Source organism: Eleginops maclovinus, chromosome 18, assembly GCF_036324505.1.
Source record: "Eleginops maclovinus isolate JMC-PN-2008 ecotype Puerto Natales chromosome 18, JC_Emac_rtc_rv5, whole genome shotgun sequence".
In the NCBI taxonomy this organism is placed as follows: domain Eukaryota; kingdom Metazoa; phylum Chordata; class Actinopteri; order Perciformes; family Eleginopidae; genus Eleginops; species Eleginops maclovinus.
Genome location: NC_086366.1, coordinates 27,134,543 through 27,158,563, shown reverse-complemented (window position 1 = coordinate 27,158,563; position 24,021 = coordinate 27,134,543). Strand labels below are relative to the sequence as shown.

The following is a 24,021-nucleotide window of genomic DNA, read 5'->3' as shown; positions in this document are numbered from 1 at the left end:
AGTCGAAGTCGAAGTCGAAGTAGTAGTAGTAGTAGTAGTAGTAGTAGTAGTAGTAGAAGTAGAAGTAGAAGTAGAAGTAGTAGTAGTAGTAGTAGTAGTAGTAGTAGTAGAAGTAGAAGTAGAAGTAGAAGTAGTAGTAGTAGTAGTAGTAGAAGTAGAAGTAGTAGTAGCAGTAGCAGTAGCAGTAGCAGTAGAAGTAGTAGTAGCAGTAGCAGTAGCAGTAGCAGTAGAAGTAGAAGTAGAAGTAGTAGTAGTAGTAGTAGTAGTAGTAGTAGAAGTAGAAGTAGTAGTAGCAGTAGCAGTAGAAGTAGAAGTAGTAGTAGTAGTAGAAGTAGAAGTAGAAGTAGAAGTAGAAGTAGTAGTAGTAGTAGTAGTAGAAGTAGAAGTAGTAGTAGCAGTAGCAGTAGCAGTAGCAGAAGCAGAAGCAGTAGCAGTAGCAGTAGCAGTAGCAGTAGTAGAAGTAGAAGTAGAAGTAGAAGTAGTAGAAGTAGTAGTAGTAGTAGTAGTAGAAGTAGTAGTAGTAGTAGTAGTAGTAGAAGTAGTAGCAGCAGTAGCAGTAGCAGTAGTAGTAGTAGTAGTAGTAGTAGTAGTAGTAGTAGTAGTAGTAGTAGTAGTAGAAGTAACCTACATCCGGTAAATTCTTTCAAAAAACAGTGGCACCAGGAGGCAACAGGGTTTATTGTAAATGTAGGTCAGGTTTTAATAATGGGGGTTGTCGAGCTACAGAAAGCTTGTTTTTTTACAGCTCCGGAAAGAGACGACTCCAAATTTTTCTCAAATCTTTATCTCTACATGTATGGCAGTCATTCCAGTGTCTGTTGAATTCCAACACAGAGAACATTTCTCAGATTATATAATTTTGTTTTGTTTTTGTTTTAATCATTTAACTCAAAGACATACCTATAAATAATAAAATAAGAGAAAATGATAATGCTGAAGTGGTCTCTTGATTTTTTTCCGGGGCTGTATACTAATCACCTTACAGTATGATCAACATTATTCACAAGGCTTTCAAAATGTTTCATTTAGTCTTGACAGGCTCTCTTTTTTGTTGTATTTTCCCCCCTTTATTACCAAAAAATAATAATAATCATGTAATAGAGTCAATACAATAAAATACAAAATATTAAGATAAAATTGTGATAAATACAATAGGTAACTTTTCAAGTAAAACATGTATCAAATGCGCATTTGATTTTGATTGCGTTCTTATTTTTTAGTATTTTTAATAGCGGTGCCATATTGTTGTAATTTACGAGTATAAATTGTGCAAAATGTGGTTTACAGTCAGTCCATTTCTTCCTGTTGATGTGATATTTCCCAAAAATAAAATGAGTGACATTAAAAAACAATATTTATATCAAATCCATCACCTTTAAAATTGACAGGCTCTCGTGTTGAAAAACGTGACGTCACTGAGCGGCGTCGTTAGGCGGGGTGGGGGCTGTGTTGTTGCTGTCATCGTGCGGGACGTGAAGCAATATTTTCATACCGTTCATCTTTGGAATAAAACAGCTGTTAATTAAATTCATACCAACATCTCCGTAAAGGATCCCGCTGTTTGCACGTTTTTTTATTTTCTCATTTGGAGTCAACATGGGGAACTGCTTAACTGTGGGGCCGAACGAAGCTCTGGTGGTCTCTGGTAGGTAATCCTCCTCACTGAGTTTACGGAGCTGAACTAGCTGTCATTCACATATCAGACTAACGGGCTAGCTAATTCGGGCTAGTTTACGTCGGCGGCTGAATGAAAACGTTAATTATAATCGTATTTGTAGCAATAACTAATCTAAATGCTATTCTCAAATATAATCGGTTATTTACTGTGCAAAGCAACTCAATTTGTATTCGTAAATTAACGTTAATTACGACAAATGTAGAACCGTAATGCTAAACTCGTTAGCAAGCAAGGCAGCGACGGTGTGTTCTAGCTGTTAGCAGGTGATATGCGTCAACTATCAAAGATGCTGTCTTTGAAAGCGCTTCATGCAGGCCCAAACTGATGCTACAGCTAGGGTGGGGGGAGGCTGATACCCAGTGGTGTAAAGTAATCAATTACATTTACTCAAGTACTGTACTTAAGTAACATTTTGAGTTACTTGGTCTTTACTTAAGTATTTCAATTTTCTACTTCTTCTCCACAACAATTCAGAGGTAAATGGTGTACTTTTACTCCACTACATGTATTTAATCCCTTTAGTTACAGATCTGGATGAATGATGGTAAATATAATCAGCCTTTAAATCAGACTTTAGTTCACCTGGAGTAAATCCAGCAGCTACCCTGCAGTATACAAAGCCATTCAAACTAGCTGCACCTTTACCAGCTCTGAGAACACTTTAATGATCAATCATTATAAAACATATCAGAGATATTATTCTGAGATGGACCAATCTGCACAGGGACTACTTTTACTGTCGCTACTTTAAGTACATTTACATGAGAGTACTTTCTACTTTCACTGGAGGAACATTTAGAATACTTTTACTGTGACAGAGTATTCCTACACTCTGGTACTTCTTCTACTTTACTCAAGTACAAGATCTGAATACTTCTACTTTTACTCCAGTACAAGATCTGAGTACTTCTACTTTTACTCAAGTACAAGATCTGAGTACTTCTACTTTTACTCCAGTACAAGATCTGAGTACTTCTACTTTTACTCCAGTACAAGATCTGAGTACTTCTACTTTTACTCAAGTACAAGATCTGAGTACTTCTACTTTTACTGAAGTACACGATCTGAGTACTTCTCCAACCTCTGCTGAGTGATACCATGTAAAGTCAGCTGTGTGTATTTAGTAGAGAGCTAAGGAAATAAAGGCAAAGAAAGGCTCAAGATACAAAATGAGTTCAATACGTCCCTGTATCGTTTCAATAAATCATTTCATTACATTTTCAAAATGAAACATTACAGAATGCAAACAAACACTCACTACAAGGATGTCCAACAAGGACAGCACACTTAAGATTAATGCACATGGATATTGGCATCTCTGTCGTGGTGTCACAAAAATATTTCAACGCTTCTGGAGGCTGTACTGCAATTGATTTACAACCATTAAAGCTCATTTTCATTAATTCATTTCAGTCATTTTACTCAAACAATCTTTTTACTTAAAACACCAGTTGCTTATATGTTTCAAGACAAAGACAGATTTTCTTTCCGTTTTAAGTAACATTTTACTGAAATTGTCCTGTTTTAGTCACTGAAAAAAAAAATGCTTTTAGTAACCAAGCTTGCCTTTTAAAGCCCACAAAATAAAACATGCGTTAATCAGAGAACTGCTCAGCTTATGTTCAATCAGCTCAACATGTCTGCTTTGTTCTGTCTTTCCTCAGTTTAATGTCAACATGTTCTTTATGACGGAATTAGTAAAGATGAAGTTTCATCCTAATGCAACTGCCCCCTCCCCAGGTGATTGCTGCGGCTCTGACACTAAGACTTACGCTGTGGGGGGCTGGGCTTGGGCATGGTGGCTCATCTCGGACACCCAGAGGTGAGTATATAAAAGCATAAGGTCTATTTTTTTGAAATAGAGTCTGTCTTTCAGAAGCTCCGTGAAATGATGGTGTACCAGTATATGCTTCACATCACAGATAAATGGATCAGGCCATAAAAAGCGCTCTGTTAAAACTCATCTTGATAAACAGACCCCAGATGTTGTGGCCTGCAGGCAAGTAATCAAGTAAGGATGAAAGCTGGTTTACCATGTTGTCTCTGATATTACACACAGTGCAGTTGTTTGTAATGTTGGTACAAAGGTCTCCTTCCTTCCACTTACACATTCACACTTTTCTAAGGAGAGCAGTGTATTTGAATGCTGAATGTGCACCAGACGTCTATGTGCAGTGTCACAGGAGACAGTGGCATTTCTTAAGGTCGGCTGGCTGATCTCTGCTGAGAGATTAAACATTAGTTCACAGCAGTTTATATTCCAAAGTGCTGAGCAAAGTCCTGCAAAGTGTCACAGATTAAATTGTGAAATATTCCTGAGTAATGCTCAGGTCCAGTACGTGGATTCATGTGGGAGTGGTTAAATTAAAAATTCAATGAAATTGTGTTTATTTACATTTACTATACTAACTTTTTGGTGTACACTTTTATCAACTGCCCCCTGAGTGACTAAGAGGGGATAAGACAGATGTCCTTGATCAACAGTAGTTAACATGTACAGATGGTATTCCACATCTGGTTCTCCTCACTTCCACTCTTCAGTGCCCAGTACATGTGCCTTGTTTTCTGCTGCAGAATATCCCTGGAGATCATGACTCTGCAGCCTCGCTGTGAGGACGTGGAGACAGCAGAGGGGGTGGCCATCACTGTCACAGGGGTGGCTCAGGTAAGACCAGGGTCCTCTCTTTCACACACAAAGCTTCATCTCCAGGCCTGTGTGAACCTTAATGCAGTTCAATGTGTCTTTAAGGCAGAAAAGCAAAGAAGTGCAGAAAGATTTAATCTGATGTCTGGTCAAAGGATTTACTTGCTCTTTGATAACTTAGTTGCATGAAGTTAGTTAAAAGTTAAACTCCTTTATTTTAATTATTTGTGGAGGCTTGTGTCATTTATATTAGAGAAGTTTTCTGGAGCAGAATACAAATGACGCTCCTCACATGGAGAGTTTGTAACGCTTCTTCAGGTGAAGGTGATGACGGAGAAGGACTTGCTGGCTGTAGCCTGTGAGCAGTTCCTGGGTAAATCAGTGATGGAAATCAAAGCTGTGGTTCTACAAACTTTGGAGGGACACCTGCGCTCCATTCTTGGTATGGACATACATTTCATTTGAGAACTTGTCTTTGTCACCTGAATCTGTTTTCTGTAATACCTAAGTAAGTGGTGTTGGGCTGCACCTAACATTTGTTTAATTTTCATTCAATCTAAGGATTATTCTGCAGATTAATTGATTAAATGACAAAGTAGAGGTCTATACATTTCCCTTTTTTCGTTCAACCTGAAATATAAAAGCAACAGACATGCGACTCAACTCAATAATTCATTGAGTTCAACATTGTTGCAGAGGATTAACATAGTTATCAAACAGGATATTATACAATTCATTACTTTGTATGCATATTGTTAGACCCTAATGACTAAGTGAAATTCATTTCTCAAAGGAATATATGCTTCTCTAAAGGGTTTGGACTATCCTGATGCTTTTTTTGTCACATATAACAAAGAAATATTGATTAAAAAAGAAATAATACATTTCAAAAGACTGCTGCTAGTTAGTGAAAGTGGCATTTGGAATTGCAAGGCACACATGGACATGTGCTGGAGAAATTTTGACAAGGACTGTATTCTCAGGTACCCTGACTGTAGAGCAGATCTATCAGGACAGAGACCAGTTTGCTCAACTGGTGAGGGAGGTAGCAGCTCCAGACGTGGGCAGGATGGGCATCGAGATCCTCAGCTTCACCATTAAGGTAAGTCACAGAGCTGTGAGCGGCTGCAGCAACTCTAGCAGCTGATAGTGCTGATGTAGCAAGTGAAAGATTACAGTGGAAATTCCCTCCAATGCAAAGGCAACAAAGCACGTGTTGAAATAGACAAGCCCAGTGATTCCCACATTTGCCTTGATGCGCCCCCATCTGCAATAGCTCAGCCTAAGGGACTTGCCCCCCACCTGGAACCACTGAAGTAGCCTGTTTGGCATGTTTGACAATCTTAGCTCTCTCTTCGTTTCTCCTGCTCTCCCTAAAGACACATTTGATGATGGTAACATCTTAGAGTAAGGGTGACTTCAATCCATTTCTGACGCCCCGGTCTAAGGACGGAGGTAGCAGAGTGGGAGCACCGTATGCTAGCTGGCCAAAGGTGGCTTTGCAGACATTAAGCTAGTTGATCATTTTACATGACTGAGAGAGAGGTTCTTTTCTTGGTTCGGCTATGAAAACCTGAATGTATGTATGAGCTGCAGACACTCTCCTTAACCAATAACAATCTGCTGCTCTTCCATATTGTTTTGTTGTGTAAAAATGGTTCAATGTTCAGTTCCCTTAGGTCATTTTAAATTGTTTGTCAGCTCTCATAGCAGATTTTCCAAATGTTTAATGAATATCACGACTTTGCTGTGATATTGGCTCCACTGAATAATGACGTCATACATTGTGTTTAAAGTGAATCTCTTGACTGTTTCTGGAGGGATAAATGGTCTCACTGGAACTGATGAGAATTGAAATGCTCACTCACATTCAGCTTAGAACTGCATCTTCAGGATGTATGAATCATGAACTCAGAGCCTAACATATGTGATGTACAGTGTGTGTTTATGAACGTAGCAGCAAGTAGAAGTCATACAAACGTGAATCAACACTCACCCTCTGTTGTTTTTGACCTTTCAAATATGATTTATCCACAGTGGAGGCTGCTGCTCATTAAGGAAGTCCTCTCTTGTTTTCCATATCTCTAATGATTTACTGGCAGGACGCTCTCTCTTACGGTGGACTGTTGTTGTAAGAACTAATTGCAGTGTGGTGCGGACATAGCAGCTGACCAAAGTGCTTAGCTTAAAACCCCAAGAGTCCTTTTCTTTCACATCCATTAGACCGGGCCGAGATGTTTCCTGCTCTCATGATCAGATAACTAATTTGTGAGGCCTTAAACATTTCATAGTTGTCTTTAATTGAACATATACATTTTCATCCCAATTCAAAACACGTAAGGCAGGCAAGGGCAGTTTATTTATACACCTTTCAACACAAAAATGAATGGCATTAAGAAATGGTGCAGCGGAAACACACTTTAAAATGGCATTTAAAAACTGTATTTAAAAAGCCAAGAGATAAAAATAAACACAAGACACAAGAGGTACATGAAGAAAGGTACAGTGCAGTGAATATGAGAACAGTTCAATTAAAAGCAGCGGCAAAAAGAAATGTCTTCAGCCTGGATTTAAAAGTAGTAAGAGTAGCAGCGTACCTGCAGGGTTCTGGGAGTTTGTTCCAGATATTTGGAGCATAATAACTGAACGCTGCTTCTCCTTGTTTAGTTCTGACTCTGGGGACAGAAAGCTGACCCAGCCCAGAAGACCTGAGAGTTCTCGATGGTTCATAATGTAGCAGGAGATCACAAATGTTCTCTGACCGACAATGTAAAGACCTCAGAACTGGACTGATGTGATCCACTCTCTCAGTGTTAGTGAGGACTCGAGCCACAGCGTTCTGAATCAGCTGCCGCTTTCTGATAGATTTTCCAGTGAGACCTATAAAGACACCGTCACAGAAGTCCAGTCTACTGAAGATAAAACATTGACATGTGATTGCAGATCCTGCTGTGACATTAGTCCTTTAATCCTAGATATATTCTCAAGGTGACAGTAGGCTGACTTGTTTTAATGTGACTGTTGAAACAGTCCATGTTTGTATCAGTAGATCTCTTGGTTTAGATACTGTTTGTGCGGACTCTATCGGAGGTTCTTGTTAGATGTAGCCGAGCTTTTGTCAGTGATGAGCGCCGCTGTCAGCAGTTCATTACTGAAGTGCTGGCGTGTGTCGGCAAGTCTTCAGGGCAGGTGGAGAAATCAATAAGCTGCTGCTGCGCATGGAAGGAGGCTCTATCCTGGGAGAGAGCACCATTCAGTGTTCAGAAAGGAGGATTATTTATTAAAAATGCTCTCTACAAAACAAAGAAAGCTGGCTCCTCAGACCTTCTGAAATCCCTCTTCACTTCTCTTCAGCTCAGTCTTTTTATTGAACTTTTCACATCATATAACTGGGGATGATTTTACAGCCTCACTTTATGTTGATGGTTTTATAAACTCTTTTTAGTTTCCTGGCTTTCAGTGTGAACGAGAAGCTTACAGGTTGCCGTGTGTGTGTGTGCAGGATGTGTACGATAAACTGGACTACCTGAGCTCCCTGGGGAAGACGCAGACTGCAGCTGTCCAGAGGGATGCAGACATTGGCGTGGCTGAGGCAGAGAGGGATGCTGGGATACGGGTAAGGAGGCATTAGCAGGTGGGAGACTCTGAGAAGTGGATTATGTCGTGCAGAACAATAAACTGACCACTGCTTTACCTATTCATTGTCACGTAGGAAGCAGAATGTAAGAGGGAGATGATGGACGTCAAATTCCAGGCTGACACCAAGATGGCCGACTCCAAACGAGAACTGGAGCTGAATAAAGCTTCCTTCAACCAGGAAGTCAACACCAAGGTGGGCGCTTAGGTTGAAAGTAGGTTTCAAACATACTGTGTGTGACCTCAGGTGTGTGTGTGTGTGACGAGGTATGTGCTGATGTGTTCAGAAAGCAGAGGCCCAGCTGGCGTACGAGCTGCAGGCAGCTAAGGAGCAGCAGAAGATCCGCCTGGAGGAGATTGAGATCCAAGTGGTGCAGAGGAAGAAGGAGATCACCATCGGGGAGAGGGAGATCGAGCGGACAGACAAGGAGCTCATCGCTACAGTGAAGAGACCCGCTGAGGCCGAGGCCTACAGAATGCAGCAGATTGCTGAAGGGCACAAGTGAGTGGGGACTTGGCTTAACACTAGGATGGGTCAAATGCAGAATGTACATTTTCTTCTTCTGGTGAAACCTTTCCTGCCAATCCTGAATGTTTATAACCAACAGCAGAGTACTCACTGTTTTACATTTCAAAGTGTGGTGCTCACTCGGAATACATTTTGCTTATAGTAATGAGTTGTGCTTTGGGTCAGCTTTAGCCAGGCAAATTATCTCCAATATCTGAGGGATAATTTTCAGTGAGGCGGTCATATGATAAATAACACCCGACAGGCTGATCAGGGAGCGGCCAGATAGTAAACAAACTAACGACTCGACTCCCAATATTAATTGAAATGATTTTATTGAGTCAAAAATGATTGTATTTCTTCCGCTAAGAAAAAAAAAACTCTGCACCAACAACTCTGAAAACAACAACTTTAGGGCAGCACTGATGTAACTGTTCAAGTCTGTTCAACGTTTCTGATCCACTAGCCAGTCCTTAAACCCTGCAGAGCCCAGACCGTGTTCCTGTTAGTGTTTACTTCCTGTCTGTCTTCTTCTGGTGATTTATCTGACATCCAGCGCTCCGTCTTTTGTCCCCATTTCTTTCTCTTTCTTGATCCTCCTTACCAACGGTCAATATAGTCCTTGACAGCGGTCTGTACTGCTGGATTAACAACCTGTCACATGTTCTGAATTGACCACTCAGAATCGAGTAGTCAACTAAGCCGTGTAATATATGGAAATATTGTATGATTTGAAGTCAGTATAAAGCAGGCTGCAGTGTGATGTGTTTGTGATGATGGAGGAATCAGTGTGAACCTTTGTGTTCCCCCTGCATCAGGATAAAGGCAGTGCTGTTAGCGCAGGCTCAGGCAGAAAAGATCAGAAGGATCGGAGAGGCGGAGGCTTGCTCCATCGAGGCAGTGGGCAAGGCGGAGGCGGAGAAGATGAGACTGAAGGCAGAGGCCTACCAGCAGTACGGAGAGGCAGCTAAAACTGCGCTGGTGCTCGAAGCCCTGCCTATGGTAAGAGAGCCTACATGTTGAGTCTAATGGTTTAGGGCATGCTTATTACTTTTTATAAACATGCATGACTCCCACACCTGGAAGAGCTTTGGTTGAGATCACTTCATAAATGTAAAGGGGTTCTTCTCTAATCTCTTCAGATTTAAAAAACAGAGCTCCTGCTATAAGAGTGAAAAGGGGAGGAAAGCTCGTCTGAATTAATCTGCCTGTCAGCACCTATAATCTTTGTTTTATTTTTAATGTTTTGTTTGTTTAATCCGCTTAGAAAGGAGTAGAATGCTTGCTAAGTTTTAGGAAAATAGTGTGCATTTTACACTGTGTTTAACTAAAGCTACATTTCTAGATACTAGAAAACATATATTGGTTGCAATATTTCTCAATTAAAAATCCTCAGGCAATGTGGTCCTAAACCCACAGAGTAATTATAGGGAAATGACAGCTCTCGTGTTTATAATGGGGTCACCACAAGTGCTTTATCTGAATGATCCCTGAGTCATGAGACTATAACTACATAATGTATCACTTGATCCATGAGAACTCCAAATTGGAGACTTTGATTATGTCCTACTTACATTAAACCCATAACCATATGTTTGCAGATTGCTGCTAAGGTGGCGGCGCCGTTATCCAGGACCAATGAGATTGTCATCCTGAGTGGGGAGGGCAGCAGAGTGACGGACGAGGTCAACCGCCTTCTGGCTGAACTTCCTGTGTCTGTCAATGCTCTCACCGGAGTGGACCTGTCAAAAGTGAGCTTGAGAATAACAGGATAATATAGCTATCATAACAATTACAATTACAGTGTCTGTAGTGTTACTTAGACATTAAACGCATGAGGGATCAGCACATGGAATAAGATCCGATTAAATGCTTCTCTATGTGTACGTTTACGTAGCTTTGTTTACGTAGGAAAAGTGTAAGAAGCGAATTAAGACAAATAAGGAACAATTTAATTGCAACTAATTCCCCTGCTTCGAGAGCAATTTGCCATAGAGATCATTCACAACACTGTTAGAAAAGGAAGAAAAATGAGCCTTTCCACACAGACAAATTAACAAGGTACTCCAGTGATGAGTATTGCACCTTCATAAAGTTGGGGTATTAGTGAGAGACATCTGTTTAAATTTGAAATCCTAGGTAGACCCTTCCTGACTGGTAAACCTTTTAAAACTTCATATTACAGATTAGTTGGACTACAATTAGTAGCATATGTAATGTGACACTAAGACGGTAAAATACCACTTTAAGTATGCTTTATTATGTCATTATGAGAACGGAAGAAAAGCAATGCCTTGTTGCAGTCATTACCATCAACAGCAGTTTAGGAACATCCTTATATTACGAGATACTTTATGTTTCTGTACTTTTGACTGGTATATTGCTATCAGAAAACACTATTAAATTGACAGTGTAAGGGTTAAGTAGACTACATTTTAAAAGCGCTTTTCCAGTCTTTATGACCGCGTCATAGTCAGCATTCAACCATTCACACACAATCTCAGCTTTTGTCGCCATTCGGAGCCAGAAAGAGTTCAAATCGGCCAAAACCCAAAGAAATATGGAGAAAGTGTAGGTCATGAAAGCTTAGTTATGGAAAAAAGAGTGTTTGTTTCAGAGCCTTAATGGCAGGTTGGTCCTTTTCCCACAGATCCCGCTGCTGCAGAAGCTGACCAGTGCTCAAGCCTGAGACCCCCCGACTCCACGACTACAGTATCTGTTGTGTGCACTCTGATGGACTCCCTTTATTACACTTGAAGAATTTAGTTGTTTTATACGTATGTGAATTTTGGAAACCTCTGGTGCCTTACTTTATACAGGTCCAGAATATCTGAATGCACTGCTGCTCATTGAAAGAATTTTATTTAGTTTGCACATGTTGTGTTTTTTATTTATTTGTTTCTATTTTGATACATATTGGCCTGCCTGTATGAGGTGTGATGAAAGAGCTGATATTAGACTGGTGTGATAGTGCTTACAGTTCTATCACCATGTGTCGGCTGGTGTTAACATCGTCTCTTTGGTATTGATACCTCAGGTCCTGCTCTATCAGAACACAAGGCCTCTGCTCTCACTCTTTACATTGTGTTTGTTGCAGGCCTCTATGTTCATATAAACCTTTGTCTTTATCGTGAGACCCTTCGCATTCCCTAGATAATCTGAATATTTTCTTGTAAATGGTAGAGCTTTCTTTATTTCTTTGTGTCAGTGATTGATTTTTACAATGTAACAGGTGCTCATAATCTTAAAGAAGCCCCTTCCGTTGTGCACATGTTGTATGTTCCCCTGAGAGGAGTTTAGATCTCTTCTAACTGTTAATATCAGGCACAATACAGAACAGTTTTGTGCCTGATCATAATTATTTATTTAGCAAAACGGAATCAAAATCTGATCTTGTGCTGACACTGTAAGCTTGTAATGTGGTCTTTTAATAGTTAGTGTTGGTTTTAATGTCAAGTGTTAGTAGTTTCAGCCATGATTAAGAAAAAAATCAGTTGGTGTTTAAAAAAAGATTTAGTTTGCAGGCTGTTAAAATGACTGGCTTGCAGCTTGACGTTTGAAGGATGAAATATGTGTATATTGTGTGGAGAAAGTTCAATGTGAATAGATTCTGAGGCAGACGGCCAGACAGCAATGCCAAATAGAATAGATTATTTTAACTTTCTTTGTATCAGCAGGACTGTCTCTGGATATTGTATAGTTTATCTGATGTTTAATTTCATACTAACAGTATCTTTAGATGCTAAGCCATGTTCAACAAACCAAACTTTTACACTTTTCAGAGAAACACGTTCTGTTGTGTGTATGCACATGTCTGCATTGATTTGTTTTTTTTATAACTGTGACATCAAGGATCTTTAGAAGAGTAGTTGAACATGTCCTGCAATGTGATATACATTTCAAGCAGCAATGTTTCTTTTTGTAAATGGTCACAATACTTCAATGTTTAGGGTCTAATTCACCAAATGTTAAGCTTTACTGAAGAAGAAAAAAAACTGATACTTTATATGACATATGGGCATTACTCACCTACACACACCTGAACTAACCTACTGGTTTGAAGCTCACATCACAGTGGCGGTTTACGTGGCTGAAGAAGCAGCCTGTATGAACATACTGACACAGAAATCACAGACTGTTATTATATTTAGTATTGTTGTTAATATTGTTTTTGTGCTCATCCTCCATTAATGTATGTGTGTATCATTTGCTGATATAGTGACTTGACAAATACTGTGACAGTAATAACTTTAGCTTCAAATGTTATTTACACTGAGTCTCAAACGTCCATGAGTTCCTGTATGCTCTTGCTGCATGCCATCCATCTGTAATCAGAATAATACGTTCACTCTTAGCTACTGTCATTCTAATAAATCAAAATACCATACTTTCATTCTTTTTCGCCATTTACCTTTGAGTTAAATTACTCTGTACTTTTTTACTGAATTGAACCAAATTTGTAATCTTAGTTTGGTATAAATTGCTGAGAGACATACAGTACATTTGTGTACATTTATAAATATAGTTTAAATTGGTTTAGTAGAAAACTAAAAAGAGCTCAGGTATTATTCATTTCCATGCATATGTTATTACATGTTGTATTGTTTGATTGATTTCATCTGTCGTTCAATGGTTATATCAATTATTCAGTCTATTATATCATTTTTCATATCATGAAAAGCCCCATGCCTATCATACTGTTCATTTAATGTATTATTTGCGGGGTTAAAATTCACATATGTTAATAGGTTTCCTTTCTTTTTATAAAAACTGCATTTGTGTGTAGGGATGTCTCCCTTATCGTTTCATTCTATTTCTGAAATCAAACCAAATCAAGGAATTTAGTAAGTGTTCTTTAATATTATGCATTACCAAAATAGGTTATGCTATTTAAAAATGTGAGCATTTAATAATGTGCTGCTGCTCTGAGCGCTTCTTTCACCATTGCCTATTCCCATTGGTGGAAAGTAACTAAGGATATTCACCGACTGTACTTGATACAGACAAAGTAATTACTTTATATCTGCAACTTTACCAGCTGCAACATTAAAGTGCTAGGTCAAAATACAATCCTGTGATATAAAGCAGATTTTTATGGGAAGGGCCATTCTGCATACTGAGCACTTTTATTTTGAGGTTAGTACTTTGAATTCAAGACCTTGTCTTTCTTGTTTCAGAGTGTTCCTGCTACTATTGCTGATTACTTCTTCAACTCTTGTCTTACCTCTGATGAGCTTCATTGCTTTACATCTTGTAAACACCCCATTCGCTGGCATTATCGGACAGGAGTTTGCCACTGACGCCTAAATGCAGACCCGGGGGTCCTCAGGCTCGCTCAGCGCATGCGCGACAAATGTTGCTGCCGTAGCCAGACAGCAGCAGCAGCAGCACGGAGAACCAACACCGGGGATGGTCTCTTCATTTTAAAAAAACAAAATATCAACTTTGAATCTCCACAAAATGAAGTTTCCTTACACATAGATTCACGACGAGTAAGTATACTGTTCTTTAAGTCGACTCGCCTCGGCGTTTTCCGTCAGTGAGAAGCTAAAGTTTGCTAAGCAGCTGGCCTGCTCACAACAAGCACAAAGAAGCTCCTTATTTACTGTGACTCGAGGTAACCCTAACCTATTCCACGACGTTATTTTTCGTCTATTGAGGAGAAAGTATACTTTCAGGACGTCCAGTTTGCTTGCTGATATATTCCACGTACATGTATTAGGTCGGCACTAACGTTAGCTAATGTTTTAAATTACAGCAGATTAAGGCTGGATGGCCAGACAGATGGCTAACGTTACCTAGCTACTGACCGGCTGTCTGAAAGTTAACCTGCCTCATCTATTACACTGTTATAACTCTGGGATCCCGTGCGATCAATAAGCTGGTCAATGTAGGCGTTAGCTCAGGACGATGCCGTAGATCCAAACGCTGACCTGTGTCTGTGGAAAAGGTCACATTATGTGTGCTTTAATGCAGATTGTCCCCCTGTCCTCCTGAGGCTCACAGTGCAAAGCAGTGACGGAATGTAGTTAAGGACATTTACTAAATACTGCACCACTTCTAGTTAGAGTATTGCCGTTTCATAATACTATATACTCGTACTCACACCATTTGAGATTGAAATGTTTTATACAACAGCCTAACCTATTGTGCAAATTAACATAAGTACAAAACAAATACATTACCATATATTAGTATTTCCATTAGTTTAACTTTTTACCAGCTGCGACATTTAAGTTATGAACACAATAATTGAATTATTTTAATTCAGTAATATATAGTCTGAATCCAATCTGCATAATACATCATTTTATGTTTGAAAATGGTGTATATAGTTGTTATTTCTGATACTTTTACTACAGTAACATTTTAATTGCATGACTTTTACTTGCAGTGGAATATTTTTTACACTGCATTATGCTAATGTTAATCATGTATAAGATCTGTGATGATCTAATGGTGAGAAGGTACACCCAAGTCAGAATGGAAACACTGGCCTTTAGCCAGATGCATTTGCATTTAGATCACATAGAAGAGCCAAGAGTCTCACTGAATATATGTGCTCACATACACACACACACACACACCGCTTTCACACAACCAAGACGGCAATCCATCTCGCCAGAAAATATTTTTTCTTATAACCTTTAAAGATCATTAATTTTGTACCACTATGACAAATCACTCAAGTATCTGAGCAGTGGAAGTGAACTAATGATGAATCATAAACTGTCTGTAAGGCTGGGATGAATCTGCAGAATGATGTGTAACCCGTCAGAAGAAAACTTGTCCTCTTCCTCTTCCCTGCCCTCTCTTTTTCAAATGGCAGGAATGGGGAAATCAAATCTGCCGTACGGCTGCAACTCACAATTATTGAAGTGTTCAACAATCTGATGGCTTTTTTCTTGATAGACGGACTGCTCTGTTGATGTATAAAATGAGTTCACATCAGGGTCATTAACAATCCATCACTAAAGTCAGAATCAGATCCGTTACAGTAAATGATTGCAGCCCATGACTGGCACGGCGTTTTAGCTAATGGACACAATGTTAGATAAACTCTGCTGTACGTCCCCATTGTTAACACTGCCTCTGTGTCGTATATCTGATGTATGCTTACATGTTTCAGCTGGTGACTACAGCAACAAAGGCACTAGAGCTTAAACAATTAATCAGTTAAGTAAATACAATTTAAAAAAGGGCAAATCATCATTTAAAATACCATCAATCTATCATTTACCTTTTTATACAATAATACCATTGCATTACATAACATAACATTCCCTTTGTCCCAGGTTCCTAGATGTTATGGTCTAATGTAATAGATATTACATTTTTTGGCTCTGGGATTGTATTTTGAAGACTTGAGCTTGGTTAACACACGTGAATCTATCCTTCACAATATTATTGCATAAAAAAAGAAGAAGAATCCAACGTCGGCCAGGAGGTGAGTGCCCCTGTTAGCCTACTAAAGCTCCCATAAATGGCTAACTCCTCCAAGTATTGCAGAGTCATCATTCATCTGCAGATCGGGCTTGAATCCATAGTTCACTACCACTGTTCAAGTCCCTGAAGCTGACGCGTTATAGTGGTACAACCTTAGTGTAATATTGTGTTAAGAACATGCTATAGTGTCTTGGACATGTACGCACTTTGCTTTGCTACACTGAAATGCATTTCAATCAGCATCTATGCTTCAGTTTTGATCCAGTTGAAGCTTTTACATAGTGGCCTAAAAGACATGTCTTGCAGACAAAATGTGTGTGTGAGTCTAAAGATTATTTTTTATTGAGTAATCTGCAGATCGTTAATTACTTGATACATAGTTAAATGGTGAAACTACCCCAGTTTCTCCAAGTCTAAGGCTTGTATATCATTTCAAAACTCAAATATATTGAGGTTAATATGGAATAAAATACGGAAAAGCAAGAAATCTCCATATCTGAGAGGCTGAACTTTTTTACTGGTTCATCTCATAGTAATCACTCATAATAGCAATTGTTTTGGTGTTGCTGAACTTATCGATGCAATGTTTTTTACAGTAATACTCAAAGCTGGTTGCCTGCCATCATGCTACTCCATGGTGCTGTTTTGTTCAACGGAAGAATCATTATGTCAGTTTATTGCAAGCTGCCATTTGCAAAAGGTCAAACTGTACTGGATGTGAAAATAGGCGTCAGCGGCTCACTCTCCCCTCCTTTCTCCCCAGTATGGTGAGAGAAGGTGTCCCATGCTGCAGTAGTGGAAGAGTGACATGCTGGCCTGTCTGCCAGCATCAGGTGACCCTACCCTCAGAATTCTCTCCCGCACGCAGATGAACACTGGACTTCAGAAATGTAAGTGAGATGTTTCAATTTAAACGTTTGCAATCTCATTCAATCCTGGTCTCAGAGAAACGTGACAGGAGCGTGTAATTACTGTGGTTGATCTGTGGGGAGATCAGTTCAATCAAACACAATGGCTCGAAATACATAAACATGCACAAACAGGATCTCTAGACCTGCACTGATGAGAAGGGGGCACAACGAAGAGGCTGCCAGTGTCCGTCTCCGGGGAGCTGTTGGGGGTTCGGTGCATTGCACAAGGGCACCTCGTCTGTGCCCAGGAGGTGAACTGGCACCCCTCTACCAGTCAATACTCTGTATTGGGTCTGATTGGGACTTGTACTGGCGACCCGTCGGTTCCCAAGCCGACTCCTCACAGCCAGAGCTAGTACCCTCCTTACTGTCATCATTAGAGATACCTAAAACTTTAAGAGGGTGTAATGTTTTTTATACAGTGTTAATAATAGCAATCTCACAGTGTAGACAGTATAAAATGTGATGAACAAACTGGTTTATAGCTGGACGATGTGCGAATGATCCGGTCTTCAGAAATAGGATTTGGAAAACTTCAGCTGAATAAAGTTATTTTTATTTGACGCTAAAATAAGTGTGGCTCTTCATGATGATGCGCGCTCCCAAACATGCTCTACGTAAGATGTAGTTAATGACTACATCGCAACCCCAGAGTACAAATTATCCCGTAATATTTTCAAGCTGCCAACGTGTTATGTATGTCTGACCTTTGACTGACGCATTGCAGGGGAAACTACACAGAAGATGAGATCTGCCAGCTATCCAACCCCAGCAGAGTTGGATGCCTTTGCTAAGAAAGTTGCCAACAACCCACTGACCATCCAGATCTTCCCCAACAGTGTCAAAGTACCTCAAAGGAAGCACATACGCCGCACAGTCAACGGGCTTGACACATCGTCGTCCAGCCAGCGCCACAGTCCCTACCCCTCTCAGGTCAGCTCCAGTAGGGGTCTGCTGGCTGTCCTGCGCGCGCCCGCCAAAGGCGTCATCAAAGAGTCGGACGGCAGCCGCGCCCGACAGCACCACAAAGTCGTCATGAACCCTCACAGCGGGCAGTACGCCACTCAAAGCACTTTAAATCTTCCTCAACCTGTTCCTCACCTACAGGGTCAGTCTCAGCCTGCAGCCCAGAAGCAAGTCATGGTTCACCCGCAGGCACTACAGCAAGGCATGGCTCATCCAATGACTTTACAGCAGCCTCAAACCATGCCTCACCCACAGGCTTTACAGCAGAGGAGCATGGCTCATTCACAAGCTATGCAACATCAGCAGAGTTTGTCCCAGGTTCAGACGTCACAGCAAAGGTTGGCTCATCCACCAGGCCTCCAGAGGCAGCAGAGTACGCCTCACCCCCAGGTCCTGCAGCAGCAGCAGCAGCAGCAGCAGAGTGCGCCTCACCCCCAGGCCCTGCAGCAGCAGCAGCAGCAGCAGCAGCAGCAGCAGCAGCAGCAGCAGCAGCAGAGTGCGCCTCACCCCCAGGCCCTGCAGCAGCAACAGAGCCAGTCTGCTCCACCTGCCACTCAGCAGCAGCATCTTTCTCACCTGCAGACACTGAAGCATCCGACGGCCCCTCCGCAGGCTTTACTTAGTCAACACTCACTGACTCAGGATCTGCGCCACATGTCTGATGGGTCTCACCTTCCCAGTCTGCAGCACACCCAGGGGCTGGTTGGCTCACAGCCCCTTCCCCAGGCTGCGGGTACAGGACCTCCTACCATGCCTAATAGCCTCCAGCAGCCCCCACCAGGGACATACGGGCCCCGAAAGCTCCCTGACGCAGACGCCCCACCAAATGTAACTGTATCTACCTCCACCATCCCACTGTCGATGGCAGCCAGCCTGCATCAGAACCGGCCCAGTGACCTGAGCAGCATTGTGCACCAAATCAACCAGCTGTGCCAGGCACGGGCGGGTATGGGCGCCACCTCGGTCTGTGAGGGCCAGATCGCAAACCCTAGCCCCATCAGCCGCAACCTGCTGATCAACGCCAGCTCCAGGGTGTCCTGTCACCACCCGGGTCTGGGCTCTGGGCCTAGCTGCCTCATGATGGGACCCATGGACAAAGCTACAGCTCACACTCCCAATGCTGGGCTGCATTCACAGCCCAGTGCAGCGGCTGCTAACAGCATGACGTCCTTCCATGCAGAGCCAGAGAAGCTGCAGCAGCACCATCATCATCAGCAGAAGCAACAGCAGTTACAGCAGCACCAACATCTGCAGCAGCTGCAGCAGCTGCAGCAGCAGCAGCAGCAGCGCTCCTGGGCGCAGCATCAGCTGGCTCACATGCAGCAGCCCCCTGAGGGGGCCCATCCCTGCAAGAACCCAAGGATGGAGCTTCCCACTGAGTGTGCTTTCCCGTCTCGAAACCTCAATTATTCCCACAAGCTCCCCCACACTGCACAGTCCTTTCCTTTGAAGCACCCTGCAGAGAAACCCCGCCCCTCCTCCCCTGCTCACTGCCCCGGGGGTGCTATGCCTTACATTAATGGCCACTACATGCAGCCGCCGTGGGGCAGCATGCCAGCCACAGCAGGTCACAATGGATCGAGCCCTCAGGACCTCCCCATGTCTTTCCAGGGAGGCCAGGCTGCTGCCTCTTCAGACCGCATCCCAGGGGCCAAATACAGGCCAGGGAAGGAGGGGCCCCCTGGTCAGTCGAAGATGATGCAGAATGTGGATTTCTTAGGAGGGGAGTTCCAGATGCCCAGCTTTCAGGAGCAGAACATGGAGCATGTACTGGAGAAGATGCACAGGTCAGCCATGGGCCAGGGTCAGGAGCCCAACAATGGTGGGGGTGTACACACTCATCACCCAGGCTATCGCTAAAGCGTGCTCCTACCCCCCCCCCCCCCCTTGGTGTGTTTGGGTTTTTCTCAACAGCTATTTCAGCTTCTGTGGTTTATTCGTTGAGATCTTGCAAGTGATCAATTAAGCATAATGCTTCAGAGCGGATCGGACTCCCCAGGTTGTGATGCGTCACAACATCCTCAGGTCTTAAGCCATGTCGTACCTTTGTTGCAGATGAAGGGTTTTTGAGATTGTTGTCCACTGTTGAGTAGATTTCCTCTTTTCATCACTGGCATGGATGTGCTGCTCTTTGTTCCTGTATATATGGTGTTTTTAATTATTAATTTGCAGCTGAGAATATGCTTGCCATGATTGTCACAGTGCTTTACCCAGGTTGACATGGAACAACTCAACTTCTTCAGCATTTGTGGCCTTTAAGCTGCCCAAAGGCAGGATTTAGGATGTCCTCGTGTAATGTTTTTATTTGCAATTATTTATCCTCTTAACAGGTTTGTGATCCATTTTAAACAAGAAGGTTACATGAATATGCAATTAATGAGACTGTTGATAGGGGTTTTGCTCCATGGCTGAGGTGTACACCTGCTTCAGGAATACAGCATGGCTTCTGAACGGCACTGAGTGGTTCAGGTGGTTTTTGTTCCATAGCTGATCAGTGTGCAGGACTGACTAACTATTACTGTTAAAGAGACCTTTAACCCAACATCAGAAATATAGATTTTTCCTCCTCACCTGTAGTGTGTTTATCCTTTCCGTGGTTGAGGGACAGCCAATGAGAGTGAGCCTCCTCCACATGTAGCCGCACCCCACCCTGCGCTGTGGTTCGGCACAAAGATGGGTTTTTTTTTTGTGTTTTCAGCAACACAGACCCAATTCCAACTAGTTCCATTAACCACAAACACCTAAACAATCCAGATAAATGAATACTTCAGTGAAGAGGAAATATGTATTTTTGATTGTTTTAAAACTGAATTACATTTAAAATAAAACAAAGTCAGCACTAGCAAAAACTGTAATGTTCTCTAATGAGTTTCTGAAGTTGCTAGTGGTTTCTCTTGCATTTGGAAAGTCTAAAGTGCCCTCTTGTGTGTAATAACTTGAGAACTGATTATGAAGTAGTTATTTTATAGTTTGTTGTTTCTTTAGATTGTCCTACTTGAACTGTAGAAATGACTTTTAAATGTTATGCCTAACATTTGGCAAAAGGAGCAGAACCTCCATTAGCCCTAGTTGTCTTTAGCTAATGTGAAACCCAATGGCATCCCATTAATGTTAAAATGGTGTGTGAGTGTGTCTGTGTGTGGCAGTGTGTGAAAGCTAATTGATCACTTGCAAGCATGCAAGTACTTCAGATCCTGCGACACATTTCCTCACCACTTTACTACTGTAACACAAGTGAACTGATGTGGGGGGGGACATTATCTGTGTGGCTTGTGGGGGGCTGTTCATTTACTAATCACTGGCCCCACCCTGTGTTGTATCTGCTACCTATAAAGGACAAAGTGTAACATTTAATGCAGGTTATGTGTTGCTAGATGTGTCTAGCATGAAGCAATGGACCCTTGTCCTCCAGTCCCCGGTGGGTTTGTCATGTCTGGGCTAACGTCGCTCTGCTAGCCTCAAGCCTTCGGGAAAAGCCTTAAATGTCACCGTAGTTCTTCTCTTTATAGCAACCTTAACTGACTTCCTTTGCCAGGATCACAACTTAAGTATGGCTTCATTATGGAAGCCTATTTCCGCCAGTGAAAGGAAAATCTAGCTTCTGTCATAGTGAGTATAGGTTCTCACAATAATGATGTAGTATTGCAAAATAGTCCATTTTTCCATATCTTGAACCCATATTTGGACTTTCCTTACCATCAGACTTGTGTCCACTACCTACCTTTTTGTTGTTGTTTGGTTCTTTTGAAGAAGTTTCTTAAGATTTTTTTTTCTCAGTCACATTGGCAGAAATGGGCTTCCATATGTCATGTTGAGAATTTGTTTCTGAGCGTTGATTCATTTGAAATCAGTACTGTCATTGGGCAGTGTTCATATGATTGGCTATTGTCTCAATTTGAATTATTGAGGTAATGCTAATCGTATACTTGTTGGTAGAGTACCCATCCTCCTGTCTGAAACGTTGCCTATCAAGGATTTAAGATGATTAAAAATATGAATAGCATTTAGCAGAGTTAATGGTATGTAGAACAGGGCTGTAGCAGTTACTTTAAAGTATTTGGACTGTGTTTTAGTTGTTGTTCTTAATAATTATCCTGATTATAGTTTAATTTATTGTTTTTGGACCACTGCATCCTGAAGCCATAGGTGTTTCCACATCGGGTGCCATAGGTGCCACATGTTGAGGCAGACTGTAGACAGATGTGTCTGCACTCTTTGGCAAATAAGGAGTTTGCATCATGCTTTAATCTGTAGTCTTTCACAGCGCAGAGTCTTTTATCCTCTGCACCGTCGGCAGAATACAGAACTGGTCAAAAGGGAGAGGAGACGGCGATGATCTCCAGAGAGCGAACTGAGATGCAAACTGTAGCTTTCCTGGATTTTGGTCTACATACTTGATGGCAGTTTTTTTTGTTTTTGTTTCCCGGCTTTCCTTTTTGATGTGCCTGCCCCTTAAAGCTGCTAATGACTTTAATCTTATCACACACTAGTATGAGTTGTGCGTGTGCGTGTGTGTGTGAATAGTAATTGATGTATGGGCTGTATTGGTGACAATAAGGTCCTGTTTATGGGAAGGGCGCAGGGCAAACATTTCCACCACTCAAATGCTCCTAAATTTGGTAGTGTTTATTCTTTATTTTAAATGCATAATAACTGACCAGAGTGGCTTTCATCAGTTTGACCCGCTGACAGACACCTGTGTGGGTTTCTAATGGGGTGGTTTGGGTGATTTTAAGATGGGTTGTTTAAGGTATTTATGTGTTACTACCTAAAGTAGATGTTGTTCATAACCCCTCCGTTTGGAGAAACAGAGGAGTAGCAGCAACATTTAAGCACCTAAAGAAAGGACCAGTGAAATAAATAAAATGCATTTGCAGTACACTACATTTAGAATATTTCCTGGCCTTCAAATGCCCGTCAGACAGGGAAGCCGAATTTTAGTCTTTCCAATGCCACCAGACTCCTGTGATGATACTGATATTCCACCTTTATGCTGAACACAGCAGCTGCTGGTGTACTGTTCAGTTAGTTTGTGTTCTATTGTTGTTTTACAGTTTAGTTTGGAATTACCAAAGTCACACAATAACACACACACTGATCGAGGGGGACCAGCATCTGCTCTGCAGGATAGAGCTATACTGTTTGTCAAGGAGTCTGGTGGCGTTGGAGAATAAAGGCTTCAGTTCCCGATCAGTAATGTCTGCTGCCCCCGTCATTTGCAGTACACTGCTCTGGTACTCCTGATGTGCCAAACTAGGGTGGACCGCCCGCATCTACATTAGGGAACTGCACAGACTGAAAAAGTAGCTGGCATGACCCCACCTGAAAACATCCAAACTATCCTTTAAACACTAAACACTAGACAGTGCTGCCCTGTTTATTTGTGAACCGCCTGGTCCCAGCCCGACACCGTCAGGTTCTACAGTCTCATATGAAGTGCCTCCACTGGGCTTAGTATGGATAAGTGTGTGAATGGGTGCATCTGTTTGTGTATGTTAAGCTTGGGTACTTGCACACAGGCGTGCACACTGACAAACGTGCACAAAGTTAATCTCTGATGGGGGACCAAGCTACTCTGTGTAACTACTGATACTGTGTGATGGACTGAAGTCCTGAAGTGTGCCACGAGTCCCAGACGCTGTCGGAGCGTGTGAACTGTTTGCTGCTGACTCACTGACCAAAGTGACCAAGCGTCCCTCTCTAGAACCACCGGCCTCCAGCTGTGTTGGGAACTTAGGTTCTAACAGTAATAAGCAAAATCCTGGTGACATAAAGGAGAGCTGCGGCCCTCATGGTTAAAGAAAATGTTGTGAAGTAAAAGTGTAAAGATGTGAACGGAATAAAAGTGAATTTAGAGCGAGTTGTTCCTGCCTGCACTACAGCCCACATTTATTTTTCCTGCTGAGCAACATTCAGATGTTTAGCTCTTTATGTCTGGATCCATTTCACAACATAGTCCTCATGCAGAGATGTGAGAGTCAGTGTAGCTCCTTATGTGAGCTGACTCTATATATCGGGGTGTAGGTATGTAACAACCGTCTAGATTTGATTTTACTCCGATTAATATGACTGTCTTTGATTCTCAGAGATGTCATGATGTGAATGGTGATGGAGGGGGGCTTACTTTCTCTACTTTGTGAAAATGTGATTTTCCAGTTTTGCCTAACCTTCAGGAATAAAATGTCTTGCACAAACATTCCCCCTAACCAAAATAAAGTTTGCAAACACAAAG

The 24,021-nt window shown here is 41.8% G+C and overlaps 2 protein-coding genes across 3 annotated transcripts; both read left to right on the top strand.

Annotated features, from left to right (window-relative positions):
- The first annotated feature begins 1,426 nt into the window (after window positions 1–1,426).
- On the top strand, window positions 1,427–12,859 carry LOC134880205 (flotillin-2). Of its 2 annotated transcripts, XM_063906978.1 has the most exons (11): window positions 1,427–1,645; window positions 3,419–3,500; window positions 4,253–4,343; window positions 4,641–4,764; window positions 5,306–5,424; window positions 7,825–7,938; window positions 8,035–8,154; window positions 8,246–8,460; window positions 9,285–9,468; window positions 10,068–10,217; window positions 11,117–12,859. In XM_063906978.1, the coding sequence occupies exons 1-11, from the start codon at window positions 1,597–1,599 to the stop codon at window positions 11,153–11,155; spliced, it is 1,287 nt and encodes a 428-aa protein (XP_063763048.1). In that variant the 5' UTR covers window positions 1,427–1,596; the 3' UTR covers window positions 11,156–12,859. The 2 variants fall into 2 exon arrangements, with proteins under 2 accessions (XP_063763048.1, XP_063763049.1); XM_063906979.1 differs by lacking the exons at window positions 1,427–1,645; window positions 3,419–3,500 and adding an exon at window positions 3,514–3,689.
- A 982-nt stretch (window positions 12,860–13,841) lies between these two features.
- LOC134880369 (protein FAM222B-like) lies at window positions 13,842–24,020 on the top strand. Its single transcript, XM_063907296.1, has 3 exons — window positions 13,842–13,958; window positions 16,676–16,802; window positions 17,551–24,020. The coding sequence occupies exons 2-3, from the start codon at window positions 16,721–16,723 to the stop codon at window positions 19,647–19,649; spliced, it is 2,181 nt and encodes a 726-aa protein (XP_063763366.1). The 5' UTR covers window positions 13,842–13,958; window positions 16,676–16,720; the 3' UTR covers window positions 19,650–24,020.
- Window position 24,021: the final 1 nt, after the last annotated feature.

Excerpts from the sequence above, each read along its gene's own strand:
- LOC134880369 (XM_063907296.1), top strand. The coding sequence starts at position 16,721 with ATGCTGGCCTGTCTGCCAGCATCAGGTGACCCTACCCTCAGAATTCTC. Across the intron at positions 16,803-17,550 it reads GAACACTGGACTTCAGAAAT|GGGAAACTACACAGAAGATG; the intron begins GTAAGTGAGATG and ends GACGCATTGCAG.
- LOC134880205 (XM_063906978.1), top strand. The coding sequence starts at position 1,597 with ATGGGGAACTGCTTAACTGTGGGGCCGAACGAAGCTCTGGTGGTCTCT. Across the intron at positions 5,425-7,824 it reads TCCTCAGCTTCACCATTAAG|GATGTGTACGATAAACTGGA; the intron begins GTAAGTCACAGA and ends GTGTGTGTGCAG. Across the intron at positions 8,155-8,245 it reads ACCAGGAAGTCAACACCAAG|AAAGCAGAGGCCCAGCTGGC; the intron begins GTGGGCGCTTAG and ends TGATGTGTTCAG.